Source organism: Scardinius erythrophthalmus (assembly GCF_964197995.2).
Source record: "Scardinius erythrophthalmus genome assembly, chromosome: 18".
Taxonomy (NCBI): Eukaryota; Metazoa; Chordata; class Actinopteri; order Cypriniformes; family Leuciscidae; genus Scardinius; species Scardinius erythrophthalmus.
The window spans coordinates 34,430,661-34,457,828 of NC_138238.1; the positions used below are offsets into that span (position 1 = coordinate 34,430,661).

General features: G+C 37.4%; 1 protein-coding gene across 3 annotated transcripts; it reads left to right on the forward strand.

Annotated features, from left to right (window-relative positions):
- The first annotated feature begins 276 nt into the window (after positions 1-276).
- Positions 277-26,655, forward strand: LOC308706592 (poly [ADP-ribose] polymerase tankyrase-2). Of its 3 annotated transcripts, XM_081392342.1 has the most exons (27): positions 277-684; positions 6,251-6,475; positions 6,635-6,730; positions 7,851-7,887; positions 8,013-8,088; positions 8,337-8,431; positions 8,776-8,842; positions 8,936-9,122; positions 9,206-9,327; positions 10,221-10,312; positions 10,407-10,485; positions 11,863-12,034; positions 13,130-13,209; positions 13,350-13,495; positions 14,523-14,688; positions 14,832-15,051; positions 15,722-15,831; positions 18,287-18,475; positions 19,501-19,744; positions 19,828-19,910; positions 20,868-20,988; positions 21,980-22,077; positions 22,335-22,409; positions 23,196-23,301; positions 24,401-24,587; positions 24,784-24,940; positions 25,766-26,655. In XM_081392342.1, exons 1-27 carry the CDS (start codon positions 504-506, stop codon positions 25,823-25,825), a joined length of 3,471 nt encoding a protein of 1,156 aa, XP_081248468.1. In that variant the 5' UTR covers positions 277-503; the 3' UTR covers positions 25,826-26,655. The 3 variants fall into 3 exon arrangements, with proteins under 3 accessions (XP_081248468.1, XP_081248466.1, XP_081248467.1); XM_081392340.1 differs by lacking the exon at positions 18,287-18,475; XM_081392341.1 differs by lacking the exons at positions 18,287-18,475; positions 24,784-24,940; positions 25,766-26,655 and having other exon boundaries at positions 23,196-23,334; positions 24,401-24,454.
- Positions 26,656-27,168: the final 513 nt, after the last annotated feature.

Below are 27,168 nucleotides of genomic sequence, written 5' to 3' on the forward strand. Positions count from 1 at the left end.
ATTGCGATCATAGTTGGCCAACGATCCAATAGCATGTTTTAGGGAAACACAGCCCTGTTTGGTTTGGTTCATTTTTTTTTTTTTTTAATCTTAATGGGGAAAATTCAAGGAGAGTATGGGAGAGTATTTTCCAAGAACGAAGGCCACTGAAAACTGTAGGGGTGCAGTTGTTGCATTCATAGATAATAAATAAATGCATTGCACTATTATTATTCTGACTCATACGTGACCAATAAGAGACCAGTTTTGAACCACAAAGCCCCGCCTATTCCAAGACCCACGTTCTCGTGAATTGACATGCTATCCGTTTCTAACATTTCTGTGATTTTGAGACACAGTTCTGTACATTAACAACCAAAGTCACCCTGAATCATTTCTTCTCTTCTAATGGATGTTACAGAAAGGTTTTAACTGTGGAGATCCGCGCCTCTTTCCTGCCTTCATGTCAAGCCTTGGGAATAGTGTGTATTCCACATTTCCCACTCTCTGCCCCTAGCTTGTCCATGTCGCTCCGGCGCTTTTCGGGGCTCACGGAGAGCTCCGGGTCTGCCGAGCCGAGCAGGGAGTTGTTCGAGGCCTGCCGGAGCGGAGACCTGGAGCGGGTGAAGAAGCTCGTGTGCCCGGAGAATGTGAACAGCAGAGACACGGCGGGCAGGAAATCCACACCGCTGCACTTCGCTGCTGGTGAGTACCACTGTGTAATTTATTCTATTCTATTCTATTCTATTCTATTCTATTCTATTCTATTCTATTCTATTCTATTCTATTCTATTTCTATGCGTTTTATTTTCTAAAACAATATTATGTTTTCTATTTCTTACTGTATTCTAGTCTATTCATTTATTTTCTGTTCTGTTTTATGATTCAATGCTATTTGTATCATCGTCAATAATATATTGTATTACTGTACAGTTTGTATTATTTCTCCAGTACAATTGTATTTGCATATCATCATTAATAATTAATCAACTAAAAAGGACAAAAGCTTATTAGCCTAATTTATATAGTTTTTTTTTAGATTAGGCTACTGATTTATTTTATTTTTTTTTATTATTATTATTTTATTTTATTTTTTTGATGTTAGTGTTAAATTAAGTTGGCTACTAAGAACACCATGTGCTTATGTTATTTCTGGAACACTTTGAAATCACATATTGTCATCGTTATTGTCATTGTAATTATTTATTATATGTGCATATACACTGTTAATATATATATATATATATTCACTAAACTACTAATACAGGTAACACTTTAACACTTTAAAATAAGGTCCCAGTACTAGTTAAGGTTAACATTAACTAACAATGAACTAACAATTTGTTACAGTATTTATTTGTCTTTGCTAAGTAACATTGATTCATTATTTGTTCATGTTAGTTCTGGTCTATTAAATAATATCAAATGATTTTAATAATGTATTAGTTGTGAAATTATAGTATTTTTCACTGTTAGTTCAGGTAACTAATGTAGTTAATATATAGTTTATTATGGTTTATTGTTTATACTTTATAGTATTATTATTATTATCATCATTATTATTATTATTATTAAAATTCTGTCATTAATTACTCACCCTCATGTCGTTCCAAACATGTAATTTTCATTCATCTTCTAAACACAGGTGAAGATATTTTTGATGAAAAATCCGTGTATCATTCGTTCAGTTGCGTAGCTGTCAATACATACAGTCGGCATCTATCATAGTTGGGGGCGTGGCGAGGGTGGAGTCGGCGTGGGGGAAAACACCACGAACTATGGCAAGCCGTTTTAGCTTAAATTGTACCCAGCGTTACTCGTCGTAATTGCATTTTTACTAGTAAGAATTCAATTAGAGAGCTCTACAATTAAATTCTTACTAGTAGCAATTACAATTAGAGAGCTCTCTAATTCAATTACTACTAGTAAGAATTACAATTACAGAGCTCTCTGATTCAATTATTACTAGTAAGAATTACAATTAGACAGCTCTACAAATGAATTTTTACTAGTCATATGTCTCTATTGACTTCCATTCATTTTTAATTATGGAGCTCTACAATTGAATTGTTACTAGTAAGATTTACAATTAGAGAGCTCTACAATTGAATTGTTACTAGTAAGAATTACAATTAGAGAGCTCTCTAATTCAATTATTACTAGTAACAATTACAATTAGAGAGCTCTCTAATTAAATTCTTACTAGTAAGAATGCAATTACAGAGCTCTCTAATTGAATTTTTACTTGTAAAAATATGAATTAAAGATATGTATAATTGCAGAGCTCTGTAATTGAATTAAAGAGCTCTGCAATTACATTCTTACTAGTAACAACTGAATTAGAGAGCTCTCTAATTGGAATTGTTACTAGTAATAATTGGATTAGAGAGTTCTCTATTTAAATTGTTACTAGTAAGAATTGAATTAAAGAGCTCTGCAATTGCATTCTTACTAGTAACAATTCAATTGTAGAGCTCTCTAATTGTAATTCTTACTAGTAACAATTCAATTGTACAGCTCCGTAATTAAAAATGAATGGAAGTCAATGGAGACATATGACTTGTAAAAATTAATTTGTAGAGCTCTCTAACTGGAATTGTTACTAGTAGGAACTGAATTAGAGAGCTCTGTAATTGTAATTCTTACTAGTAGTAATTGAATTAGAGAGCTCTCTAATTGTAATTGCTACTAGTAAGAATTGAATTGTAGAGCTCTTTAATTGAATTCTTACTAGTAAAAATGCAATTACGACGAGTAACGCGGGGTACAATTTAAGCTAAAACGGCTTGCCATACACGAACATCATGTGTATTTGAATGACAAAAATGTCGTATTGCGAGTCATTGACGCCTGCCGACCGGCAATGGTACATTGCAAAGTTAACTGCAATAGGTTATGATTGCACTTATTTAATTAAAAACGGGGTCAATGACCCAACCAAATGGCCAGAGGTGTCGTTTCCAGACATATTTTGTTATCTGGTTGAATCTCCTGGTAAGACATCGCGGACGCGGTAGCTGTAGCGGTATAACTCAATCAACTTTCGTATATCTTGCATACTATAACTCCGTAAAACCTTGTCACTTACCAATTGTACGTATGCTTCACTCCAAAACTATTAATCCTTTTGTAAAACGGTGATCAGTAGTACGAAGTTGCCGAAGGACTGTGCTGACAGTTATCCCTAACTCACAGACTGCAGTCTGTATTGAGTGTAGACCTCGAACTACTCCATCGGTTCACGATCGGCCTATCAAGCGAGCCTTCAGCTGATAACGCTAATTTGAATGAGACATCCCTTATGAAAAACAACTGTAGGAATCTTGACGTATTTTGGGACAAAATATTATAGTAATCCTATAGGAATACTATAGTATTTTGGGATACTATAGAAGTACTATAGAGGTATTACAGAACATCACAGAAGTATTATACACTACTATAGAAATCTTATAGGATTACTATAGTTCTTTTTCGTAAGGGATGTAGACAAATCTGGCCCACTGCCTAATACGAGTTTAACACCCACTACTATATCACACAGGGATCTACTCACACAGTAATCTCAAAAAAGAAAGCTCAAAAGCCATTTTGTCCTCCTCTCCGGTTCTGTGTGTTATTAGGAAGGATGTAGAACTTCAATTCATAATTTGTTTGTTTATTGGCGGTACAGAAAACGACACAGCAACTCTTCGGCATGATTTTCCCATGTATTTCAATTAGCGCCAAGGCAATGTTTTCCCCCAAGGGCTAAATTCACATCACGTGACGGGGTGTTCCCGGGGGCGTTCCCAGACCAACCGTCTGTATGTATAGAGCAGGGGTGTCCAAACTCAGTCCTGGAGGGCCACTGTCCTGCAGAGTTTAGCTCTAGCCTGCCTCAACACACCTACCTGGAAGTTTCTAGAATGCCTAGTAAGACCTTGATCATCTGGTTCAGGTGTGTTTAATTGGGGTTGGAGCTAAACTCTGCAGGACAGTGGCCCTCCAGGAGCAGGATTGGACATCCCTGGTATATAGGGACAGAAATCTCTCAGATTTCATAATCTGTGTCATTCGTTCAGTCATTTTTTTATTTAATATTGAAAATAGAAAAATGAGAAAACAGTTCCTTTTTCGTTTTTTCCAAAAACAACGAAAAACATAGCCTGGGTTTCCCCATGCTGCCTTGCACGCAGCGCGATTTTATTCCCGCTGCTAGGCAGCCTGGATACCATGGACCAGATTTTCCCCTCAAAAAGGGAACCAATCACAGAACGGGGAGGGAGCTGCAAGACGATGACGACGTCTATGCGACACACCGAAGCAGTTTGTTTATATCTATGGATCCAACATGGCATCAGACGCGAATTTACCTTTCGATGCAGCCTTAGATAGTGTTCTAAGTAGTTTAGAACGCAAGTTTATTTCGTCTTCTTCCTCGTCGAATTTCTGTCGCTCTACATACGTCATCTGGTATAATTGAAGCGATTGGCTATGAGCTACGTACAGGCGCATTTGATAGACATTCGTAGCGCCCAATAAACGGCTCTGGGCATTCGTAAACCACGCCTCAAATACGAGAAAATGAACATATGGTTCCCAGACCACGTCTCAATGAGAAAGAGGTCTGACGTTAGCCAGGCTACGAAAAACAAGAATTCAGCTTGATTTTTCGTTTTTTGTTCTGAGGTAGAAAAAAGAATAGGCTAAACAGCTTGAATATTCGATTTCTACACGTGGGCGGGAATGAAACACTCCTTTCCTCTGATTTGTCAGCCGAAGATCAAACTGCTCCGTCTTCAGTTCTTCCTCAGTTCTGCACAGCAGAATAAAAGTCCTCCGCTGCTGCAGCTGATGTGCGGATTCTTATCAAGGGGGTAATCTTTCAGAAAAAACTGAAGCTTCCCCTGGGGCCGCCATTGATTAGCAGACCATCACCTGCTGTTAGCATTCCATTGACTCATTTTGGCGTCAATTTGACAGCGAACAACTTTACATCTGAGGCGTTTAAAGACTCCATTTGTCCATTATTTATTTCTAAAGAAACAGTAAAATGTATAAAAGGCTCCATTACCTTATCTTCTTACGATCTTACGTTATGGCCCCGTAGAAGCAGTTTTTGTAAAAATAGGCTAACGATTGCGTCATAACCACGCGACTCTCTGTCGCACAGCAGAGAAATTACCGTATGGACAGGAAGAGAAGCTCGAAGGCAATCGGGGGGACGTCAAAATTTGCAAAAGTTTCTCCTGCTCCTAGCTCATGGCCACCTCCTACTCACACTCTCCGTCTCTGCAAGTTTCGGAAGGGAATGATTCAGATTTCTCTTGGTTCAGCTACTAGAAGACAGACGGGTTGCTCACGTCACATCTACGTGATCAAGCTCAGTTTGAGTCTGCGCAGTACGCTCAGCCATCAGGAAGTGAGTGCTTCTAATTGACCGTTGAATCCAATGGGCTCGCTGTGTCCATTTCTTTTACTGTCTATGATTCTTATCTGGTTTTTGCAACTACATTTCATCGTTTTCTCATCAAACAACCAGACTAATGAATGGCTCGACACAACTTCTTCTGTGTAGATATAAATTCACCAACGCTTTGCATCAGTTGGTAAATGACGGCCGTTAGCATGATCTCCCTCGCCCAGTAAATAAATAAAAAATATATAATTAATTGTACATTTAAATTATATATTTTAAACACTAATACAAAAAGGAAAGAATAATGCATTGACTAGCCTATATAATAGGTGTTAAGCCCTATTACTAGAACGTTAAGTTCACGCATGAACTGCCATTAAATCAAAAAACGACTGAACGAATGATACACAGATTATAAAATTGGAGTGATTTAAAGATATTGTCCCTCTATTGACAGCTTCACAACTACCACTTTGATGGTTCAAAAAGTTAATAAAGAGATCGTAAAACTAATCAATATGAATTGAGCGGTTTAATCCAAATTTTCTTTTGGATTAGAGAGACTCGATCACTTTATATGACTAACAGATTGAATTTAGGCTTTTATTCACATATTCATTCATCAACTCACACATCAGTTGTGGTAAACAGAAGCTCAAACATGTTCGCTTCACATGCGAGAACCAGTGAGGTTCATTCTTGTGTTACGCAGCACGGTTGAGCTTCAGCAAGAACTAAAGACGTTTGTTATCGCACGTCAAGCAAGTTCGGTTGAGCTTCTGTTTATGTTCGCTGATCAATGTTAATATGTGAATAAAAGACTAAATTAAATATGTTCATCATATAAAGCGATGGACTGTTCTGTGGCAGGTTTTGGCCGTAGAGATGTTGTGGACTACCTCCTTCTAAACGGTGCTAACGTGCACGCCTGCGATGATGGTGGTCTTATCTCGCTGCACAACGCCTGCTCTTTTGGTCACGCTGAGGTCGTCAACCTGCTTCTGAAACACGGGGCCGATGCCAACTCCAGAGACAACTGGAATTACACCCCACTCCACGAGGCTGCCATCAAGGGCAAGATCGACGTCTGCATTGGTAAAACCTGGTGCCTCTCAGACCTTCTAGTAACAAAGATTACACTATAATGCACATGCATTCATATTAACTTGTTTTGATGAGAAAAGTACGTCAAACGTGGATCTCATTTGTATGTAGAATGTATAATGCTGTTTGTGTCATGTTTGTCACTGGTAGTTTTACTACAACATGGTGCTGAGCCAACCATCCGAAACACTGATGGAAGGACAGCACTTGACTTGGCTGAAGCTTCCACCAAAGCTGTGCTGACCGGTGAGTGAGCTCTTGAACCTCTTAAAGCTCTAGTCCACAGTCTGATTCAATGTGATGAGAGAGGAAGACTGGCTGCTGGGAAATGATACAAACTTAAGCCTCATTGTACAGTGCGAACAGTAATATAGCTTAGCCTACATACTGTAGGCTATATAAGTTCACGATATTTGTTTTCATTGCCTTTAAAAGCACATTTTATGGAGGACATCATTGGCCAGCATGTGGAATAAAATTTTGGTAAATAATGGATTCAAATGAATTCACTTTTAAATCAATATTTAAATTGTTTTAATGAATCATTTGGGGATTTTTTCTCCATCTGTTTAAAGGATTAATTGGAAAAATAATCAACAGATTCATCGATGATCAAAATATTTGTTAGTTGCAGCACTACATGTGTTTTTTAGTGTTTTTTATTACATGTCTTTCTGGAATACTTGATTCTTATGCTGCCTTCACGTACTATTGAAAATGTCCTACTTTTCCATTTCTGAAGTTGTGATTACGAGCTTGTCGAGCTCCAAGTGCTTTGTTGTCGGAGAGAACAGAAATGAGAAAACCAGGTTTATTCTTGAATATTTATTGGGAAAATCTCATTAAAGCCAAAATTATATTTAGTGTCCCATTCATTGACAAACATCACCACACTATCTAGATAGTCAGTTTGCTGACAATTCTGGAATTTCGCTCAAATACAGGCTGTTTGCACTGTGTACAGTATAAAACACACAATATGCTTCAAATGGTTATTCATAATGTAAACATGCACTACTTTAACGACAAGACAAGGCGATGGAGCTGTTGTGTTTAAAGTTCCTCCGCCATGTTTAAAGTTTATGGCCCGCCCAACTCTGGAACTTAGCTATCAAAATTATCCTAGTGCTTCCTAGTACAACTTGAGAGGCGTTCGTGCCCAATTTTTAACTAGGAAACTTGTATTTACGATAATTTAGTTATTCCCACAATTTCGTTTGTTTTTCCTCTATTTGTTTTTAAGACTGTGTTTAGTAATTGCCAATTTACTCAAGGCTGGTATGTTCTCCTGGTGGCTTGGCTTTTCATTTGTGCTCAAACGAGATTGCCATTAATGTTAATATACTTAATTCTTTCTTAAATCTAGGTGAATATAGAAAGGATGAACTCCTCGAGAGCGCAAGGTAATAACAATTTAAGCTCAATATTGTTCGGGAGACCTGAGGAGAGATGAATATTGCTAAGCTAAATTGCTGTCGTGACTCGCATTGTTCTTTTAATTGACTTGCCGCTCATTGCTTTTATACAGAAGTGGAAATGAAGAAAAACTGATGAGCCTCCTCACACCATTAAATGTGAACTGTCACGCTAGTGACGGAAGGAAGGTGATTTATTAAATTATAGTTAATTTATTTTTAATCAAGTGTTGCCTCAAATTTTGCCATCTGTTTGACAGTGGGATTGTTAATGTAAAACCATCTTCAAATGTTCTCAACATTACCGAGCCACTCAAATAAAACGTAATGTAGCCAGACATTTCATACAGCATGTAATAGTTCTAGGTTCTACATGCATCTTCATTTAAATAATACTTTGCATATGTGTTTCTGAATGGATTGTTTGTTGGTTGCAGTCCACCCCTCTGCATCTGGCCGCGGGCTATAATCGTGTGAAGACAGTGCAGCTGTTGTTGCAGCATGGAGCCGACGTGCACGCTAAAGATAAAGGGTGCGATGTCTGTGTTGAGTGTGGCTTAAAGTGCCGTACAAGTTAAGCTCTATGCTGTCAGTTAGCACAGAAATAGATTGCCTTCAGTTTGTAAAAAAACAAACAAATAAAACTTCTGTTTACAGTAATGCACTTAAAATGGACGTAAGACGCTCCACAGGCATAATTCCAGTCTCTTCTTACTGGCTTTACCACCTTTATAGAGATGCACAGAACCATAATGGCCTCTGCTGATTCTACAGCCAGTGAGATTGCTTGCTCAACATTTAAGTTGGAGGTCGACTGATAGTGGATTTGACCAATATACTACCTACACTATCTTACACTTGGCCTTGTGTTTACAGTGATCTTGTGCCTCTTCATAACGCCTGTTCATACGGTCACTATGAGGTAGCTGAGTTGCTTGTAAAGGTATTCACACGTTTTTTGTCTGCTTTCTTGTTCTGAGTTCTTTCATTTTAGTTGACGTGGTAACTACACTCCATCTTTTCCTTCATTCCGCAGCATGGAGCCTGCGTCAACGCTATGGACCTGTGGCAGTTCACACCTTTGCACGAGGCAGCCTCAAAAAACCGAGCGGAGGTCTGTTCTCTCCTGCTCAGCTACGGGGCCGACCCCACCTTCCTCAACTGCCACAACAGGAGCGCGATGGACCTGGCCCCGAACACCCTGCTGAAAGAGCGCCTGGCGTGTAAGCGTGTGACTGCTACTAAGAGCAGCTAATGTTTTGTTTGCTGTATAAATGACTGATGGGGTTGTCTCTCTCTGTTGCAGACGAGTTCAGAGGTCACGCTTTGCTGCGGGCGGCACGTGAGGCGGACATGGCCTGCTTTAAAAAACACCTCTCTCTCGAGACCATCAACTTCAAACACCCTCTAACCCAAGAGACAGCTCTAGTAAGGCTAGTTTTCTCTTTTTTATTATATGTATTATATATAAATAAATAAAACATTTTTTATAACATTTTCAAGGTAAGATTTTTTTAATGTTTTTGAAAAAAGTATCTTTTGCTTTCCAAGTTTTCATTTATTTGATCAAAAATACAGTAAACATTCTAAAATAACTGTTTTCTATTTAAATATAAATAAATGTAAATGTAAAAGCTAAATTTTCAGCAGCAATTACTTTTCTGTTTTCAGTGTCACGGAAATCTTTCTAAAATGCTGATTTGTTGCTCAAGAAACATTTCTTATTATTATCAGTGATAAAAATTGTGCTCCTTTATATTTTTGTGGAAACCATGATACATTTATTTTAGGATTCTTTTATTAAATAGAATAAATAAAAGAATTATTTTGTCCAAAAGAACAGGATTTATTTGAAATAGAAATATTTTACATTATAACATTATATATATATATATATATATATATATATATATATATACATATATATATATATATATATATATATATATATATACATATATATATATATATATATATATATATATATATACATTATACGTATAATGGTATAATGTCTTTACTGTCAAGTGAATGCACCCTTGTTAAATAAAAGTATTAATTCCATTCAAGGTAAGGCCTTTTTTTCTGGAAATATTTTCTTATTTATAATCACTTTTTTTAAAAGACTCAACACAATGACTATAAAAAGCATATTTACAACTATTAAATCCTATTGAATGAGCCACGATTGAAGAGGTTCAAAACATAGCTGATATGCACACACCTGTGAATGCTACAATTTAACACAAACCTTCTAAAGAATAGAGATTTTTATAGATCTTCAAGTGAATAAAAGAGGTTTCTGTGATTGTCTTTGATAGCACTGTGCCTCCACGTCGCCCTATCCCAAGAGGAAACAGATCTGTGAATTGCTGCTCAGAAAAGGAGCCAACGTCAATGAGAAGAACAAAGAGTGAGTCATTCGCATTGTTCGGGTTTGAAGAGGGTGTCTTAATGATCGTGTATCATATTCAGTAATGGCTTCTGGATCTCTGTCTTTCACACAGCTTCCTCACATCTCTGCATCTTGCCGCGGAGAAGTCCCACAATGACATCATCGAGGTGTTGGTGAAACACCAGGCGAAAGTAAATGAGATTTTTCAGCTGCAGTAAAACATTCAGAATTAAACATGGGCTCCACAAATGTTATTTTAGCATCACAGTTATTCTGTCAGCCTTTACTTATGCAATCAGGATGAAAATACTTGAATCTGTGATTCAACACATAACGAATTAATAACTCGAATGAACTAACAAATTAATAATTAATACAAACTATTCAACTACTATAGGTATATCCACCCTTACAAACAGTACACTCACATTTACATGCTATTCTATACTATATAGCAACTCCTTAATTGTTATATCATCAAAAAATGTAAACTATTTAATCGCCCTGCAATATATAAAAAGTTAAATATAGTACATCCTGCTTTACCTGCATACATACAATATGCTCACGTAAAGCAAAATATATTATACAGCAAATCTCGGCTGCGTGATTAATATCTTCATATCTTCGTAAAAGGTAAACTGTATTATCGCAGAGCTCTCTTTATAAAATTGTATATATAAATATATATATATATATTTTACATACATACAGTATACTCACATAGGGTGATATATACAGTGATATATAGCAAATCACAAACGCTTGACTTATTGTGTTGCAAAAATGTAGCTATACTATGGCACAGCTCTTTATGTAACATTCACTAAATAAGTATGTCCAACTTTATCCGTATGCATACAGTATACTAGCCTAAGTCTAAAAAAAAAAGATATACATATATATATGAAGAGTTCAGATGCAAAAGCCTCTAAGTGCCATCTGAAATTTTCTTCTAGAATGATCATTTTTTATAAAGCTTGTATATTTAAGTTAAGTAATTTCACTTTATAGGTAATTTGCATTGCCATTTAAGTGAAATTACTGAACTTAAATATACTAGCTTGATAAAAATTATCATTCTAGAAGAAAATTTCAGATGGTACTTAGAGGCTTTTGCATCTGAACTCTTCATATATATATACTGTATATGGCAAATCTCAACTGCTTGATTGCATGTACCGTTGCAAAGTGTAAACTATATTTTACCCCAGCTCTAATCTGCAGATTATCTGTAAAGCTGCATTGAAACAATGTGTATTGTGAAAAGCGCAATACACATACATTTTACTTGACTTGTGATTGCACATGAAATCAAAATCCATTTTTATAATAATAATACAGATTTCATCAGTACACAAACCAGTGACTCAACCAGTGACTTCCCATATCTCAACCCCTACATGTTTTGTCTTGTTGAATATCCTGTTTCAATCGTAAATACATCATTTATTTACATCAATACATCAATTATTTTGATATGCCCCTCAGTTTGTAAAAACAAAAAAAAAACAGTAATGCAAAACTGAAAAAGTGCTTTCCCGTGAATGTGTTGTTGTGATGTGCAGGTGAATGCGGTAGATAACCTGGGTCAGACAGCGCTTCACCGTGCAGCTCACTGTGGTCATCTGCAGACCTGTCACATGCTCCTGAGTGCTGGATGTGACCCGCTCATCACTTCCCTGCAGGGCTTCTCACCCTCTCAGATCGCCAGTCAAAGCATTCAGGAGATACTGCAAGGTGACCTCATGTCGTTCCAAATCTGTATGTTTCTTCTGTGGGACACAAAAAAAGAAATTTAGCAGCATGATCAGCATGAATTTGTGTTTTGTTTACAATTGTATAAAGGAATACAGGATTGGAATAAGAATGCTAAAAAAATGTTTAAACTAATCGTTTAAAGTGCCCCATTATGCATTATTTCAGAAATTACCTTTCATGTAGTGTGTAATATCGCTGCTTGTGAATGTAAAAGATCAAAGTGCATGACAAATGTAATTACTGCTTTCCAAACGAAAGAACTGAAACGAGTCGTCAGTAATTCCAGTCTTTCTTTCTGCACGAACAAAGTAGATTTGTATCTAATTTGCATCATTTGCATAATGCCAGCCTGTTCGTCATCATTTGCTGCCTCCTTTGAGACCCTGAGGAAGGCTTTTAAGCCGAAACACGTCAGTAAATTGTTACATCAATTTTTTAATTCTCTTCACCACAAATGTGGCGGCTGCCTGCGAACAACATCTGCTTTGACCCGCCCTCAAACACTGTAGTTGTAGCTGAGACTGGAGGAGTTTGATTAGTGTTATCGACATGTCGAGAAGAAGCTGTTTTCTGCTCTGCAAAAGCAAATCCTCTCAGCTACTTCTTCCAATCTTCTTTCATTACCGGACTCGGGCTCAAATTGATACGGTAAAACTGATGCCATTTTTACTGTTCGTATCACTGTGCGCAGAAGTGCTGAGGAAGCCTTCGGAGCTGAAATTCAGATATATTATTCAGTGTAATGGGCGTTTCATTTCCGACACACACAAGCAGTATAATGGTCAGACTGGGCCATTAGACCAATAAGAGCAGAGTAGGCTCTCGGAAAGGAGGCAATTAGAGAAACTAAATCCTTTATTGAACTGTTTCAGGCACTGTGAGAAAAGAGCTGATGCTGCAATGTATATTATGAGAAAATGTCAGTGTTTTTTTGACCTTGAATGCATGTAAACCTATTGTAGGAGACCTTTAAAATAACATAATCGGGGCACTTTAAAATAAACACAAAGCACATAACCTTAAAAGCATTCTTCTTCTTTTTTTTTACCTTCCTTATTGTTTTTTTATTCCTAGAGGGAACATTTACAGGCAACTCAGTCACAGACAGGCAGCTGTTAGAAGCCTCCAAATCAGGAGATCTGGAAGTGGTGAAGGTGAGGACTAAAAATACACCAAACAGTGTGAGATGATCAATTTTCCCCCCATGTAGTTGTGAAATCATTATGAAGTCGATTATACCAGATTCCCATGTTAGGACTGATAAATAGTTTTTTTTTTTTACCTCTCCATGTAGAAGCTCTGTACTCTTCAGAACGTGAACTGTAGAGACGTGGAGGGAAGGCAGTCCACACCCCTGCACTTTGCAGCGGGCTACAACCGTGTAGCTGTGGTGGAGTATCTGCTGCTGCACGGAGCTGATGTGCACGCTAAAGACAAGGGGTGAGATGACAAAAGGGAAGGGGGGGGGGGGGGGGGTTGGCTGGTTGAGTTGCGTTAGTAGTGTGTTGTCGCATGTCAAAGAGACACTGTTTTTTCCACCCCAGATCTAATGCAGTTAGTGTAAGGGGCGTGACATTTCCAAAACATGCTGGAAGCGGTTGACCAATCACAACATACTGATCCAGCCAACCAATCAGAGCACATTGAGCTTTTCAGAAGGAGGGCCTTCATTGAGACGGGAACTAAATAGAGCGTTACTGACAGACTGGGAAGAGAGGAGCTGCAACAATGTCAAATATGTCAAAAAATGAGATAAAGTGATTTTTGAACATTTAAGCATGACCTATTCAAGTAGATCCCAAAAACAAAATCAAGACTTTGAACAAGGGTGTAATAGGTCCTCTTTAATGAATCAGTCAAAATGATTTACAAGTTAATGAATCAGGAGGTTGAATTAACGTCTGAATCACTTTATGAAAAGGTTAAATCAAGCTCTTTATTGTCATTATTATACAGATTGTTTTAGTACCTCGCAATGTTGCAGCATTCAAATAATAATAAAAAATAAATAAAAAATAAACAAACATGAAATGTTTTGAAGTATACATGTACATGTTTTTTCTGATTAAACAGAAATAGTTTTTTTTACTAATCTAGTAAAGTTTTTCAACGAATTTCATAAACAAATTTTTATATACATTTATAACGGTATACTTTGTTTTATATTGCCTTGGCAGTAAATTACAAAAAAGCGTAATAACTGCTGCAAGGGTGTTTCTGATACAACGGCTGAGGGAGTGACGACAAATTTCACATCATTCTCTCCATATTTTTCCCCTCTTTTGGAAAGTTGTGGAAATGCTATCATGTTTTGTTTTGTTTTTTCGCTATTATTTAATGGGAATACAAAAATGATATTTGTTATCTCCTGTTCACCACACCCAACTATGACGACTTCTGCTTATGAGAAATGTGAAAACGACCCATTGGTTTAAGTAAGATGATGTCTCTGTTTTGTGCTGCATAGTGGCCTGGTCCCCTTGCACAACGCCTGTTCCTATGGGCATTACGAGGTCGCTGAGCTCCTCGTCATTCACGGTGCTGTGGTTAACGTGGCCGACCTGTGGAAGTTCACCCCACTGCACGAGGCGGCCGCCAAGGGCAAATATGAGATCTGCAAACTGCTGCTTCAGGTATTGAAGAGCTCCGACTGAAATCAATTTCTCAGGCTTTGAATTGAAATCCTTTCTATTATCAATGGCAGCAAAGTGATGGAGGAAGCACTGTGTTCAGTGCTATGTTCATTACAGTATAACAAAGTAATTCCTTGACACAGCATGGTGCCGACCCGACCAAAAAGAATCGCGATGGAAACACCCCTCTGGACTTGGTGAAGGATGAGGATACAGACATTCAGGATCTGCTCAGGGGGGACGCAGCGCTGCTGGACGCCGCTAAGAAAGGCTGCTTAACTCGCGTTAAAAAGCTCTGCACTCCAGACAACGTGAACTGTCGAGACACGCAGGGACGTCACTCCACTCCGCTGCACCTTGCTGGTAGGTGTGGGTCAAAGTAGGATGCTTTCATATAATACTTTACTTGAGTTTCACTCTTGACATGAATGTGTTTGACCAATAAGGTTTGCTGATGCTGATGCAGATATCCGGCCGATATATACATTAAAAATGTTATCACACAATTTATTTTAAAAATTGTAAATAACACGCACAACGTTTTTTGCAATAAAACTATTATATTTACTGAAATATTTATCAATTTGAAAAAGGTGAACTTAATATATACAAGTAATCTGTTAAAACAGCAGGTACTAAACTACAGATTTATACACAAATAAAGACATTTTTAAAAATGTATAAATAATAAAGAGAGTAAACAGATTTACTAGATTACAGAGCGCACTGAGAATTGCATTCTCTCAAATTAAAACACTAATTATGCATACAGCACATGTTGAATGGGTCGGAATCTAAGATGCACAGTTGATTTAAAGACAAAACCAGAACCTGGAGACCTTTTTAAATATTTGTAACGCCTGTCACACTTGCATTTGGAATCAGTTTATGGCTAAGTGCAAATAGTCATTAAAAAATTGACTTTAGTGAACTTTACAAAACGTGCTCAAATAAATGAATAAAATAGCTGAAATATGAAAAAATTGAAAAAGTATATTTTCATGTTGGTGGTGTTTGTTTTCTGTATGATTAGCTGGCTATAATAATCTGGAGGTGGCTGAATATCTGCTGCAGCACGGGGCAGAGGTGAACTCTCAGGATAAAGGTGGTCTCATTCCCCTACACAACGCTGCATCTTACGGGGTGAGTACTGCGGACACCTAACATGATGAGTTATTTTCACATTTTATTCTACGACATAAAACACACCAGTAATACCCCACTCGTGATGTTTAAAGCTTTTACGTGTCTTGAAAATGTAGTTGCTAACAACAAGTGGCAAAATGTTGCTACAAAGGTTGTCGAGGACATTAAACGTCATCACCTGAACAGGTAAACTCATCTACTCTCTTTCAGAGCCCTGTTGAGTTTATAATCGCAAATGGAATTTTTTTTTTTTTTTATCATTAAAGTCTGAAAGAGTTGTTGGAAGCTTATTGGTTGTGACGTTGAAGTTGAGCGACCGTGGTGTAGTTTGTTTATGGCCTAAGGTTAGCTTTTCATTTCTGGTAATTGTTTTTAGGCTTCAAAGTTGAAAAAAGTTGTGTTCATTTTAGAAAATTATCTTGATGAACAAAACATGCAAGTATCATAAACTTTTGTTGATCACAGAGCTTATTTTTTGCAATAGTTTAAAAGGCAAAGGAAAAATTGGGTTTTTGTCGAGGGAACCAGTGTGATGCTAACTTCCAAAATATCTCATCACTGCAGCAGTCTATCAAAAGTCTGAATTTGTTTTGGTAAAAATCAGTTTCCCTTTCTCAACCTTTTCCCTTTTCCCAGATATCTGCAATCTTATAAACATTTCTTAAAGGAATAGTTCAGTCAAGAAATTTTTCACCAATATGTCTTCCCAAACCAGTTTGGCTTTCTTTCCTCCATGGAACACAGAAAGGGACTTTTTTTTTAAAGAATCACATTTTTTGTTCCAAAAATGACAGATAAGCACCATAAAAGTAATCCATAAGATTCCAATATAGGGGTGAGCAGGACTCACTGCCAGGACTTTTACGTGCTTTTCCCAAATCACGGAAGTGACCTTGACGTCCGGGTTAACAGTAGCCTAAGCCATCAGGCAGGTGTTATTTAAATAAACTCCTGATGTACTTACAAACTTTCCAATGCCTCGTTTTATGAGTACAGAACCTATTTGTACTACTGTAGAAGTTTGGTACCATTCTGGGCATTATTAGTGGGGTAATTTACGAGATACATCCTTGGATCCATTAGCGCCTGCACTAAGCCATTCGGCTGATATCTCGAAATAAGCTCTAACTTTAAAGGGGGGGTGAAATGCTCATTTTCACTCAATCTCCTGTTAATCTTGAGTACCTATAGAGTAATATTGCATCCTTCATATCTCCAAAAAGTCTTTTGTTTTATTATATTTTTAATTGAAAGATTGGCTGTACCGAGTCTTTCCGGAAAAAAACGAGCGGCTGGGGGCGGGCCGTGTGGGCGAAGCTTAGCTGTGCTAACGCGCCGAGCTAACAACACACAGAGACATTTGTTCAACAGTTTTACTCACCGTTCCAACGCACGACCGCGAACCTTTATCATTGTGACTGCTCGATCCTTAAGCATTAGACGATCTGCAAATCCGTTGCTCTGGGCTTTGTTTATAAAACAATCATCGTCGAAATGCAGGAAACAACAGTCTTACACAACTCCGTTTATGCTCAGGAAAACAAACTCCATCCACGGGTGCCTTAACGCCGGGTTATTTGGCAATCTGTGCAGGGTTGTCTTGCCCTGGCAACCAAAAACACACTTCTTTGGTGACACTGACTTCTCAAAAGCCGGGCAGGGCGCTTTGATGGCGAACTGCTTTCGCTCTCTTGCTCTGGTCTACGAGTGCGCGCGCGCCCGCGATCTTACCGGAGAAGTGCCCTTAGGACCCATATTAGGAAATTCCGCTCTATCTTATGTAAGACAGAGCCATACTCGAAAAAAACTTTCCGAAACTTGTGACAAACCGGAAGGAGTATTTTTGGAACAAAAATACTCCTTCAAACGTACAACTTAGTTTTTGAAACTTTGTCCATGTTTAGCATGGGAATCCAACTCTTTACCAGTGTAAAAAACTCAGTATGCATGAAATAGCATTTCACCCCCCCTTTAATAATGTTCGGCCTAGGGAAAAAAGGCTTCTTCTGGGGGGTGTTTGGCTCGAGGTCATGGTGCAAAGGAGCCTAGGTTGATTTTACTCCGAACCATTCCTTTAATGAAATAAAACCACATAATTGTACTAGACATGTGAAATTAATGTGAGTAAAAATAAATACTCTGAACCCGTAGTTGATTTACACAAAGAGAGAAAGTCAAAAAGGTTTAGGCTGTGCACAGCTCTCAAATCTCATTTCAATCGCATTTTCAAATTTGGCACCAAAAATGGTCAGTCATACATGTTTGGAATGACAGTTTATAGTTGTGCAGGTGTTGTTCACCTCCTCATATTTAATAATAACCTGTTGGGGAAGGGAAAAAGGTGCGGTGCCGTTTGGCAGCCATGCATAGACATATTCATGCAGCAACTTTCGTCAAGAAGTGAAAGAGACACCAACCCGAGAGCACGACCGCTCCATGTGTTTCATTGCAGCATGTGGATGTGGCCGCTTTGCTCATCAAGTACAACGCATGCGTCAGTGCCACAGATAAGTGGGCGTTCACCCCTTTGCACGAGGCGGCGCAGAAAGGCAGGACCCAGTTGTGTGCACTGCTTCTAGCTCACGGGGCCGACCCCACGCTCCGCAACCAGGAAGGCCAGTCGCCGCTGGACCTCGTGACGGTATTCACTCTTTCTGTGTGCTTATTGGACAAGCCACATCAGGGAAAGAAGATCTTTCTCCTCGTCCCCAACCGCTTATCTACCGTTCTGTTCATTTTCTGCACGTCTGATACAGTTAAGCCTTCTCAAGCCAAACTTCTTTTAATCATGCCTGGGAGAATTATCTCTTAGTTTTTTATGTCATAAATATGTCTGTTTTATAGGGTTGGTACTTTTCTTTTTGTGTATTCAGTGCTTGAGGAGGCTTACTGATCATTCCATTCAACATTGCCTGAAAATACTCCACATTTGCACATGCAGTAACGTCTGGAGTGGGAAAATATGCCTGTCTGATGCCTGGAGGAAGATATTTAAAGGGATAGATCAACCAAAAATTAAAATTCTGTCATCATAAATGCCGCCTCATGACATTCAAGTTTTGAAAGGAGCAGCTTGAACATTCCTTAAACTAAGGCTGCAACTAACGATTAGCCAATTAATCTAATGATTATTTTTCCCCGATAAATCTATCAAATATTTTATGATTAGTTAATTAATCCTTTGTTTAACTTACCAATAAATAATAACTGAATCTTTTGCCATGAATTTTCTTCTTCTTTTTTTCAATATTTTCCCATAAAAATACTTCCCAACATAAAATATAAGTTGAAAAAGAAAATATAAAATCTAGTTCAAAATATTAACAAAACTGTAATAGTATATCAATGATACTAAAATAACACTGGGGTGAGTAAATGATGACAAAATCTTCATTTTTGTGTCAACTATCCCTTTAACCAAGGATGCACGCCAACAGCTTGCTTAAATGAAATTAGCATTTTCACTGGTCTTGTATACAAATGCTTCCTTATTTGCATTTTTGTTGCTGAACTCACGGTCTACATGCTTGAGATCTGACTGACACTCAAATAAGTTTGTGACTAAATGTGAGTCAGTTTGGGAGACCTGCAGTCTTGTCTGTCTCAAGAAATCGGTCGTTACTTAATTGTTTGGGACTTTCTGATGTTGCTCATCTCTCTCTCTAGACGGACGATGTGCGAGCCCTCCTCACGGCAGCCATGCCTCCTTCAGCACTGCCAGCGTGCTATAAGCCCCAGGTTATCAGCGTCTCGACGTCTGTGGGAGTCGTGCCATCCACTCTCAGCTCGAGTCCCATTCTCTCTTCAAACTCCAGTGTGGACGGCCAGTCCGGGACCTTCCCCGAGATGACCACACTTCTGTCGTCTTCTGGAGCCGAAGGGGCCGTAGGCATACAGACGAAAGAAGGGGGTGGGTTAATTCAAGATTCAAGCTTGTAGCAATTATTTGGTGACTACTGAAAGCTTTCTGTAAATAACCTGTTGGTTTTTCAGGTCTAGCTATGGAGTTGAGTATCAGCCAGTTCCTTCGCAACCTGGGCCTGGAACATTTGCTGGAGATCTTTGACAGAGAGCAGGTAATTGCTAATGTTTCAATGTTTATATATTATAGTGTTGCAGTCAAAACCAGCTCTTTCAAGTCCAACTTTGAGTATGAGTCAAGACAGAGTTCACAACAAGACCTTGAGTTTTAGAGTCGGAGTAAGACTACAACACTGGCAAAGCTACTTTGAAACTTTAGCTTGTTAAGATAAAAGCAAAACACTGAACGGGTTTTGAATCAATGAACAAGATCACAATATCAAACCTGAACAGGTAAATTTAGCTAAATACAACAATAACACCCTAATTTATCTGTATCTAAATTATTTTTGTGAATCTTTTGATTTATATTAACTGTCCGAAAGAAACCATTGATTAGAATGAATGAGACTTTCCAATGCTACATATGTGAGAGAGAACCATTTAGGATGAACCCGTTCACTAGAATTAACCTGCCTTTACTGTGCAACAAATGGGACAGATAACATTTTAGGATGAACTGATTCACTAGAATTAAACTGACTTTTCAATGCTACATGTGTGAGAGAGAACCGTTTATGATGAATCAATTCACTAGAATGAATCAGACTTTCTAATGCCACTTATGTGAGAGAGAACTCTTTACGATGAACCAATTTACTAGAATGAATCACTTTCCAAAGTGACACATGAGAGAGAGAACCATTTAGGATGCACCGGTTCAGTAGAGCGCCACTTATGTGAGAGAGTACCACATGGGATGAACCGATTCACTAAAATGAATCAGACTTTCAAAAGTGGCATGTGAGAGAGAATGTTGTAGGATGAACCAATTTACTACTGTTCAACCTGTGGTAAAATCTTAGACTTGTATATTTGTAATCTGTTAATCTTGAATTAATTCCCCCCAAAATATGTTTCAGCTTCAGAACTGACTGAAATATATGAAATATGATTATAGATACTGATCAGTGGATTAACACATTAGTCACATGCCTGGTTTGTGTCGTTAGATAACTCTGGACGTCCTGGTGGAAATGGGACACAAAGAGCTGAAGGAGATCGGTATCACCGCTTACGGTCACAGACACAAGATCATCAAAGGAGTGGAGAGACTTATGAGTGGACCTCAGAGTAAGAGCCTCTTCTTTCATCTAGAACAGTTCATTTGAGAGAATGCTTAATTAGAGAGAGGCTTTAAAGATCACTTTGATCTGTTTCCACTGAGAACTCTGCTGTTGGATCTTTTTTTCAGGTCAAGCTGCTTTTTTAGTGGGGTCATTTTAAGCATACGTTTATTTACTTATCCTGAAGTCAACTTTTAATGTTAAACAAAGTTATACTGTCAAAAAGTATTTCATTTTACATCCCCTCTATCAGCATTACAGTTAAATGTGATGTTTTTTAAAGATTCTTACTCTCACTCTCACACGCATTTATGTTTTAGCAAATATTAATATATGTGATTGATTGCAATTAATTCAATAAATTGATTAGCATGTATTTTAGGGATGCACCAATATGATATTTTTGCCCGATATGATAACCAATGATTCTTTATATTTGAAAGCCGATAACCGATATATTGGCCGATAAATCTAAATCCGAGTTTTTATATATTTTTTGAGAGCCTGAGTGATTACAAAAACAAAAGTCTCACCGTTAAAATGTCCCAAGCACACAATTATAATGATGTTCTCATTATAATTTCATGTAGCCTACATGACGTAGCCTACATGCACTGTACTTATCCTTTTTTGAAGTGATTCCAATCAAATTTCAAACAATTCAAAACCATCATGTTGAACTGCGCATCTGAAGTGTCTCAGCCTAAGGAAATAATTCATTATTTATCGGCTTTAATATATCTGCCAGATTTTTTTATTGGGCCGATAAGGATAACATTCAGAATGAACATATACCAGTATGGTGATCAATATATCGTGCATCCCTAATATATCATTTTTTTTATTGAAAGCTCTAATACAAAGTAACTGTACAGTAAGTAAATGTAATTATTTCCCCCCCTTTTTACTTTGATTACTCATATGACCCTTTAAGATCGTAGCTGAAGCTTTTGTTTTGCAGATTAATTTGCACTTAAATATTTATATCCCCATCCCAGGTTTAAACCCTTACTCTACCCTGAACACGACCAACAGTGGAACAATACTGATAGATCTGTCTCCAGACGACAAGGAGTTTCAGTCTGTTGAGGAGGAGGTAGAGTTTTGTTCATATGTTTATCATTTCTCACTTTGATCAGCATCTGCCGCAGCCCCTTAGAAATATTTGTTTAACATAATCGCAATCTTGTTATCCATAAGTGTACTAGGGGAATCCAGTAATAGGGCATGTACACGTTCAAGTGGCTTATGAAGCCATATCTAATAAGTATCCTTGGATAGAATGTGTAGAATAATTATTAAAACACAGAGGACGTACTTTGTTTACTTTGGTTCTCTTGTGTCTCTGAACAGATGCAAAGCACAATAAGGGAACACAGGGATGGCGGCCATGCGGGTGGGATTTTCAACAGATACAACATTGTTAAAGTAAGAGATTTGGATGTCTTCATAGTTTTTCTCTTATTTTTTATATTAGGCTGTTCTTAAACTGTTTGCTGCTTTGTTTCCACACAGCTTCCCTGCCTCTGCATGTGTCTTTTCACATTGCATTACTTCCAGGGTTTCAAACAGTCATGGAAAGCCCAGAAATGTTTGAGAATTGATTTTCCTGAGCTGGAAAAAGTCATGTAAATTTTATAAAATTGTATATACCTTGAGTGCAATCTTTGGATAAATGCAAATCTTAGTCTCGTTTAAATGTCAATTTTTTTAGTTGTGCTGTTCCAAAATATTTCCTTGTTCTTTTATTCAGGTGAAGTAAAACTTATGTGTGTATCGTGTTCTTCAAAAAGTCTCTCTTTTTCCATATCAAACCAAAAAATGTGGTGTCACAATGCCCCTGGCCAAGAAACTCTTGGTATAATAAAGAAAACACGTTATAATATTTTGTTAACATTTGTTAATGCATAAGGCATCGTGAACTAACAAGAAACAATACTTTTACAACATTTATTAATCCAGGTTAATTTCAATTTCTACATTTTTAACATTTCAAGTTATCTAAATTATCATCAATTAATATTATCAACAGACATTATTTTAAAATGAACAATTATATATTTATAAATTAACATTAACCTAGATTCATATATGTGTAAAAAATGGTTTATTGTTGCTAGTTTGTGTCGTTTAGTTCAGTAGTTCATGCCTAATGCGTTAACTAATGTTATCAAATTAAAAAGTGCCACTAAAATCTTTTCTTTTTGGTCCCAGATCCAGAAGGTGTGCAACAAGAAGCTGTGGGAGAGATACACTCATCGCAGGAAGGAGGTTTCTGAGGAGAACCACAACCATTCCAATGAACGCATGCTATTCCATGGTGTGTGATCTGTCTATCCATCCAAGGCCTGGTGTAAATGACTCATTCATTCACTGCTATTCTCAGTAGGGCTGTAACAACTAATTGATAATTAAAATAATCAAAAATAATCAGACTTTTTTGAGCCAAAATTCATAGTTATTAGTTAGTTAATAGTACGAATTGTGACCAATAATTTAATCAAATAATATTTTTTTGGATTCCCCCCCTCCCCTCCATTTGTTTAATCGATTAAAGGAGAACTCCGGTCAATTTTAACATTGAGCTCATTTTTTTGTACATTTGGAGTGCTGTCAGTACAGAGAACAACGACAAAAATCGGTGTTGCCTACACCGAGTTATTCTATTTTTAAAATTTGCACCCTGTTGACTTCAATGGGGCAAGTACTAAACCTGCTTTTAGCCTCTTAACATCCTTGATGTGTCATTACAAGTGCCCAGCTAATGTGAGTGATTCCTTCAGAGTGAACACGAGTGAATCTGACTGCAGTAGATGTGAAAGATATGTATAAAAATGATGTTATTTCAGCCAGCGCAAATACCTGTGTTTACATCCTGTTTTTCGGTTGAAGTCCAAAGTAGTCGATTGCAGAGTTCACGCGCGTGATCATAGGTACTAAACCAATGCGCGTGAACTCGGCAATCAACTACTTTGGACTTCAACCGAAAAACAGGATGTAAACACAGGTATTTGCGCTGGCTTAAATAACATCATTTTTATACATATCTTTCACATCTACTGCAGTCAGATTCACCCGTGATCACTCTGAAGGAATCACTCACATTTTCTGTGCACTTGTAATGACACATCAAGGATGTTAAGAGCCTAAAAGCAGGTTTAGTACTTGCCCCATTGAAGTCAACAGGGTGCAAATTTTAAAAATAGAATAACTCGGTGTAGGCAACACCGATTTTTGTCGTTGTTCTCTGTATTGACAGCACTCCAAATGTATAAAAAAATGAGCTCAATGTTAAAATTGGCCGGAGTTCTCCTTTAACTGAAGAAATAATCGACTGATTAATCGATTATCAAAATAATCGTTAGTTGCAGCCCAATTCTGATCAATCAAACCTTGAAGAGACATTTCTGCTTTCCCAGGTTCACCGTTCGTAAACGCCATCATTCACAAGGGCTTCGATGAGAGGCACGCGTACATTGGGGGAATGTTCGGGGCCGGGATCTATTTTGCGGAAAACTCTTCCAAAAGCAACCAGTATGTTTACGGAATAGGAGGAGGGACAGGCTGCCCTCTTCACAAGGACAGGTCATGTTACGCGTGTCAGAGGTGAGATGAGATCCCGTTACAGCGAATGGAGGCCAGGGCTCTCATTTAAGCGGCTTCACGTTTCCCAGCACTATGTGCCGATCTAAGTGTTTTTTCAGCAACGTGTTCTTTTCCAAAACCTTGAGGTGAAATTGATTTCCTATTTTCTTTCTAAAGTGCTCATGCTCTTGATTTTGTCTCTGTCTACCCATCCCAGGCATCTTCTGTTCTGCCGCGTGACTTTGGGAAAGTCCTTCCTGCAGTTCAGCGCTATGAAGATGGCCCACTCGCCACCAGGACACCACTCAGTCACTGGCCGGCCCAGTGTCAACGGTCTTGCTCTGGCTGAGTACGTCATCTACAGAGGAGAGCAGGTAATACAGAATTATCTATCTATAGTCAACGTGAAATGGCATTCTCAACCCATTTTAATTCTGAGACAAAAAGTATAGGCTAGATTTTTTTATTTTATTTTTGCATTTTACTCGGATCGCGAAACTGAGTGTTTCATATTAGAATAAAGCAAGAATCATTCACAATTTCTTCATAAAATGTAAAAGTCTATTTTTCTGATTAATACTGCAAATATTTCTACAAAAATAAACTAAAGTTTCCCATATTTATGTCATTGGGCGATGTGTACACTTCCGTTCAAAAGTTTGGGTCTGCTCACCAGGGCTGTATTTATTTGATCAAAAATACAGTAAAAAGAGTGATACTGTGAAATATTTTTCTCAATTTAAAATACCTATTTTCTATTTGAATATATTTTAAAATGTAATTTATTCATGTGATGCAAAGCTGTATTTTCAGCATCATTACTCCAGTCTTCAGTGTCACATGATCCTTCAGAAATCATTATAATATGCGGATTTGCTGCTCAAGAAATATTTCTGGTTATTATCAATGTTGAAAACAGTTTTTGCTGCTTAATAATTTTGTGGAAACGATGATGCATAGGTGAATAAATGACTATTGGTGAATAGGAAGTGCAAAAGTAGAGCATTTATTTGAAATAGATTTTTTTTTTGTTACACTAAATCTATTTACTGTCACTTTGGATCAATATAATGCTTTCTAATTGAATACAACTAATTGCTGTGAAATATAATTGCTATATATATATATATATTTATATTGTATATTGACAGATTCTATCATGTGAAACTAAAACTACATTTGTCATTTTGCATCCCAAGGCTTATCCGGAATATTTGATCACATACCAGATCATCAAACCGGACGGTTCTACAGATTAACACACGGGTCTTTCCGTCTCAGACAAGAGAAACTGCTTGTTTACTGCATGCAATTTTTATACAATGTATAACGTTATTCTCTTCCTACAGCTGTCTGCTTTTATCTCATTTACAGCAACTTATTAATGAAATGTCCGACAAACTGGCCTCACCAGTTCAGTCACTAACACTGGTTACAAAAGTTGCATTTCCTTTCCTCATCCATCACAAAGTTTACTTATTTATTTTGCAAAGACAAATGTATATGTTTTGTACTAATTAATTTATCGATGTTGGTATCATAAGAGATCTATGCCTGAGATGTAAATGTTTGCCACTATCCTGCAGTTTTACACAAGGTGAGTACAGGGATTTTTCTGACGGATCAGACCAATTGAAAAGCATCTAGTATTCAAGATAAAGATTATTTGGCAGAACAGGATGAGACTTAATCCAAATATAAAATAATCTAGAAATGTCTTCTTGACAGTATTGTTGCTCTCCAAAAAAAGTATGAATTTAACTTTCAAAAAGACACTGTCATCCCACAGGATGTCCCATATTGATGCAAGTGTTTAATTGCTGAACTGTATAACAAGACAACTTAATATTTGCTTCATTCTCAGTCTGCAACATATTGGGTGCTTGAACGAAGTGTTTCTGGATTTTGATATGAAGATGCTTTTTTTTTTTTTTTTTTTTTTTTTAGTTCAGAAGTATTTGTAGGCTACCCTGTTGTGCCTGAACATGTCAGTTTTTCCTCATGTAATGTCATGTTAATGATGTGTTACTATGTCCTACAAACAACGGCGTCAACAACAGTACGACCAAATAAAGAGACGCTTTTTATCAACCTCTGGTATTGTTTCTGTCGTTATTATCCCACAAAGTGAACCTGTTCATCCATCTCAGTGCAGCAGTCATTTGTGAAACTATCAAATGACCAACAGGAGGCACTATTGTGCTTTAGTTTGGGTGAAACTGAAAAGCCAAAACTTTAAACCTAGTGTAATGTACCAAGGCATTTACATGGTAAATTATATTTAAAAAGATACTTCAAAGAATTGCATGATTTTGCCTTTTAGTGCAAAGTTTGAGTTAAATGCAAGCTCCAATCTCTACTCTAATGTAAAAACGAATGAAAAACTACAGAAACTATGATAACATAAATGATTTTTTTAGCTACCAGTCTTTGTTAGGATTTCTTCCATGATATATTGTCATAAATATGGACAATGCTTGTTTTGTTTTTATAAATGATTATCCGTTCACATTTTCATTAAGTTATAAAATAATTTGCAGCGACATCTCTTCACTTCTTTTGTGTTTACGGAAACGAGTGCGTGGCAACCTGTCACTCAGAT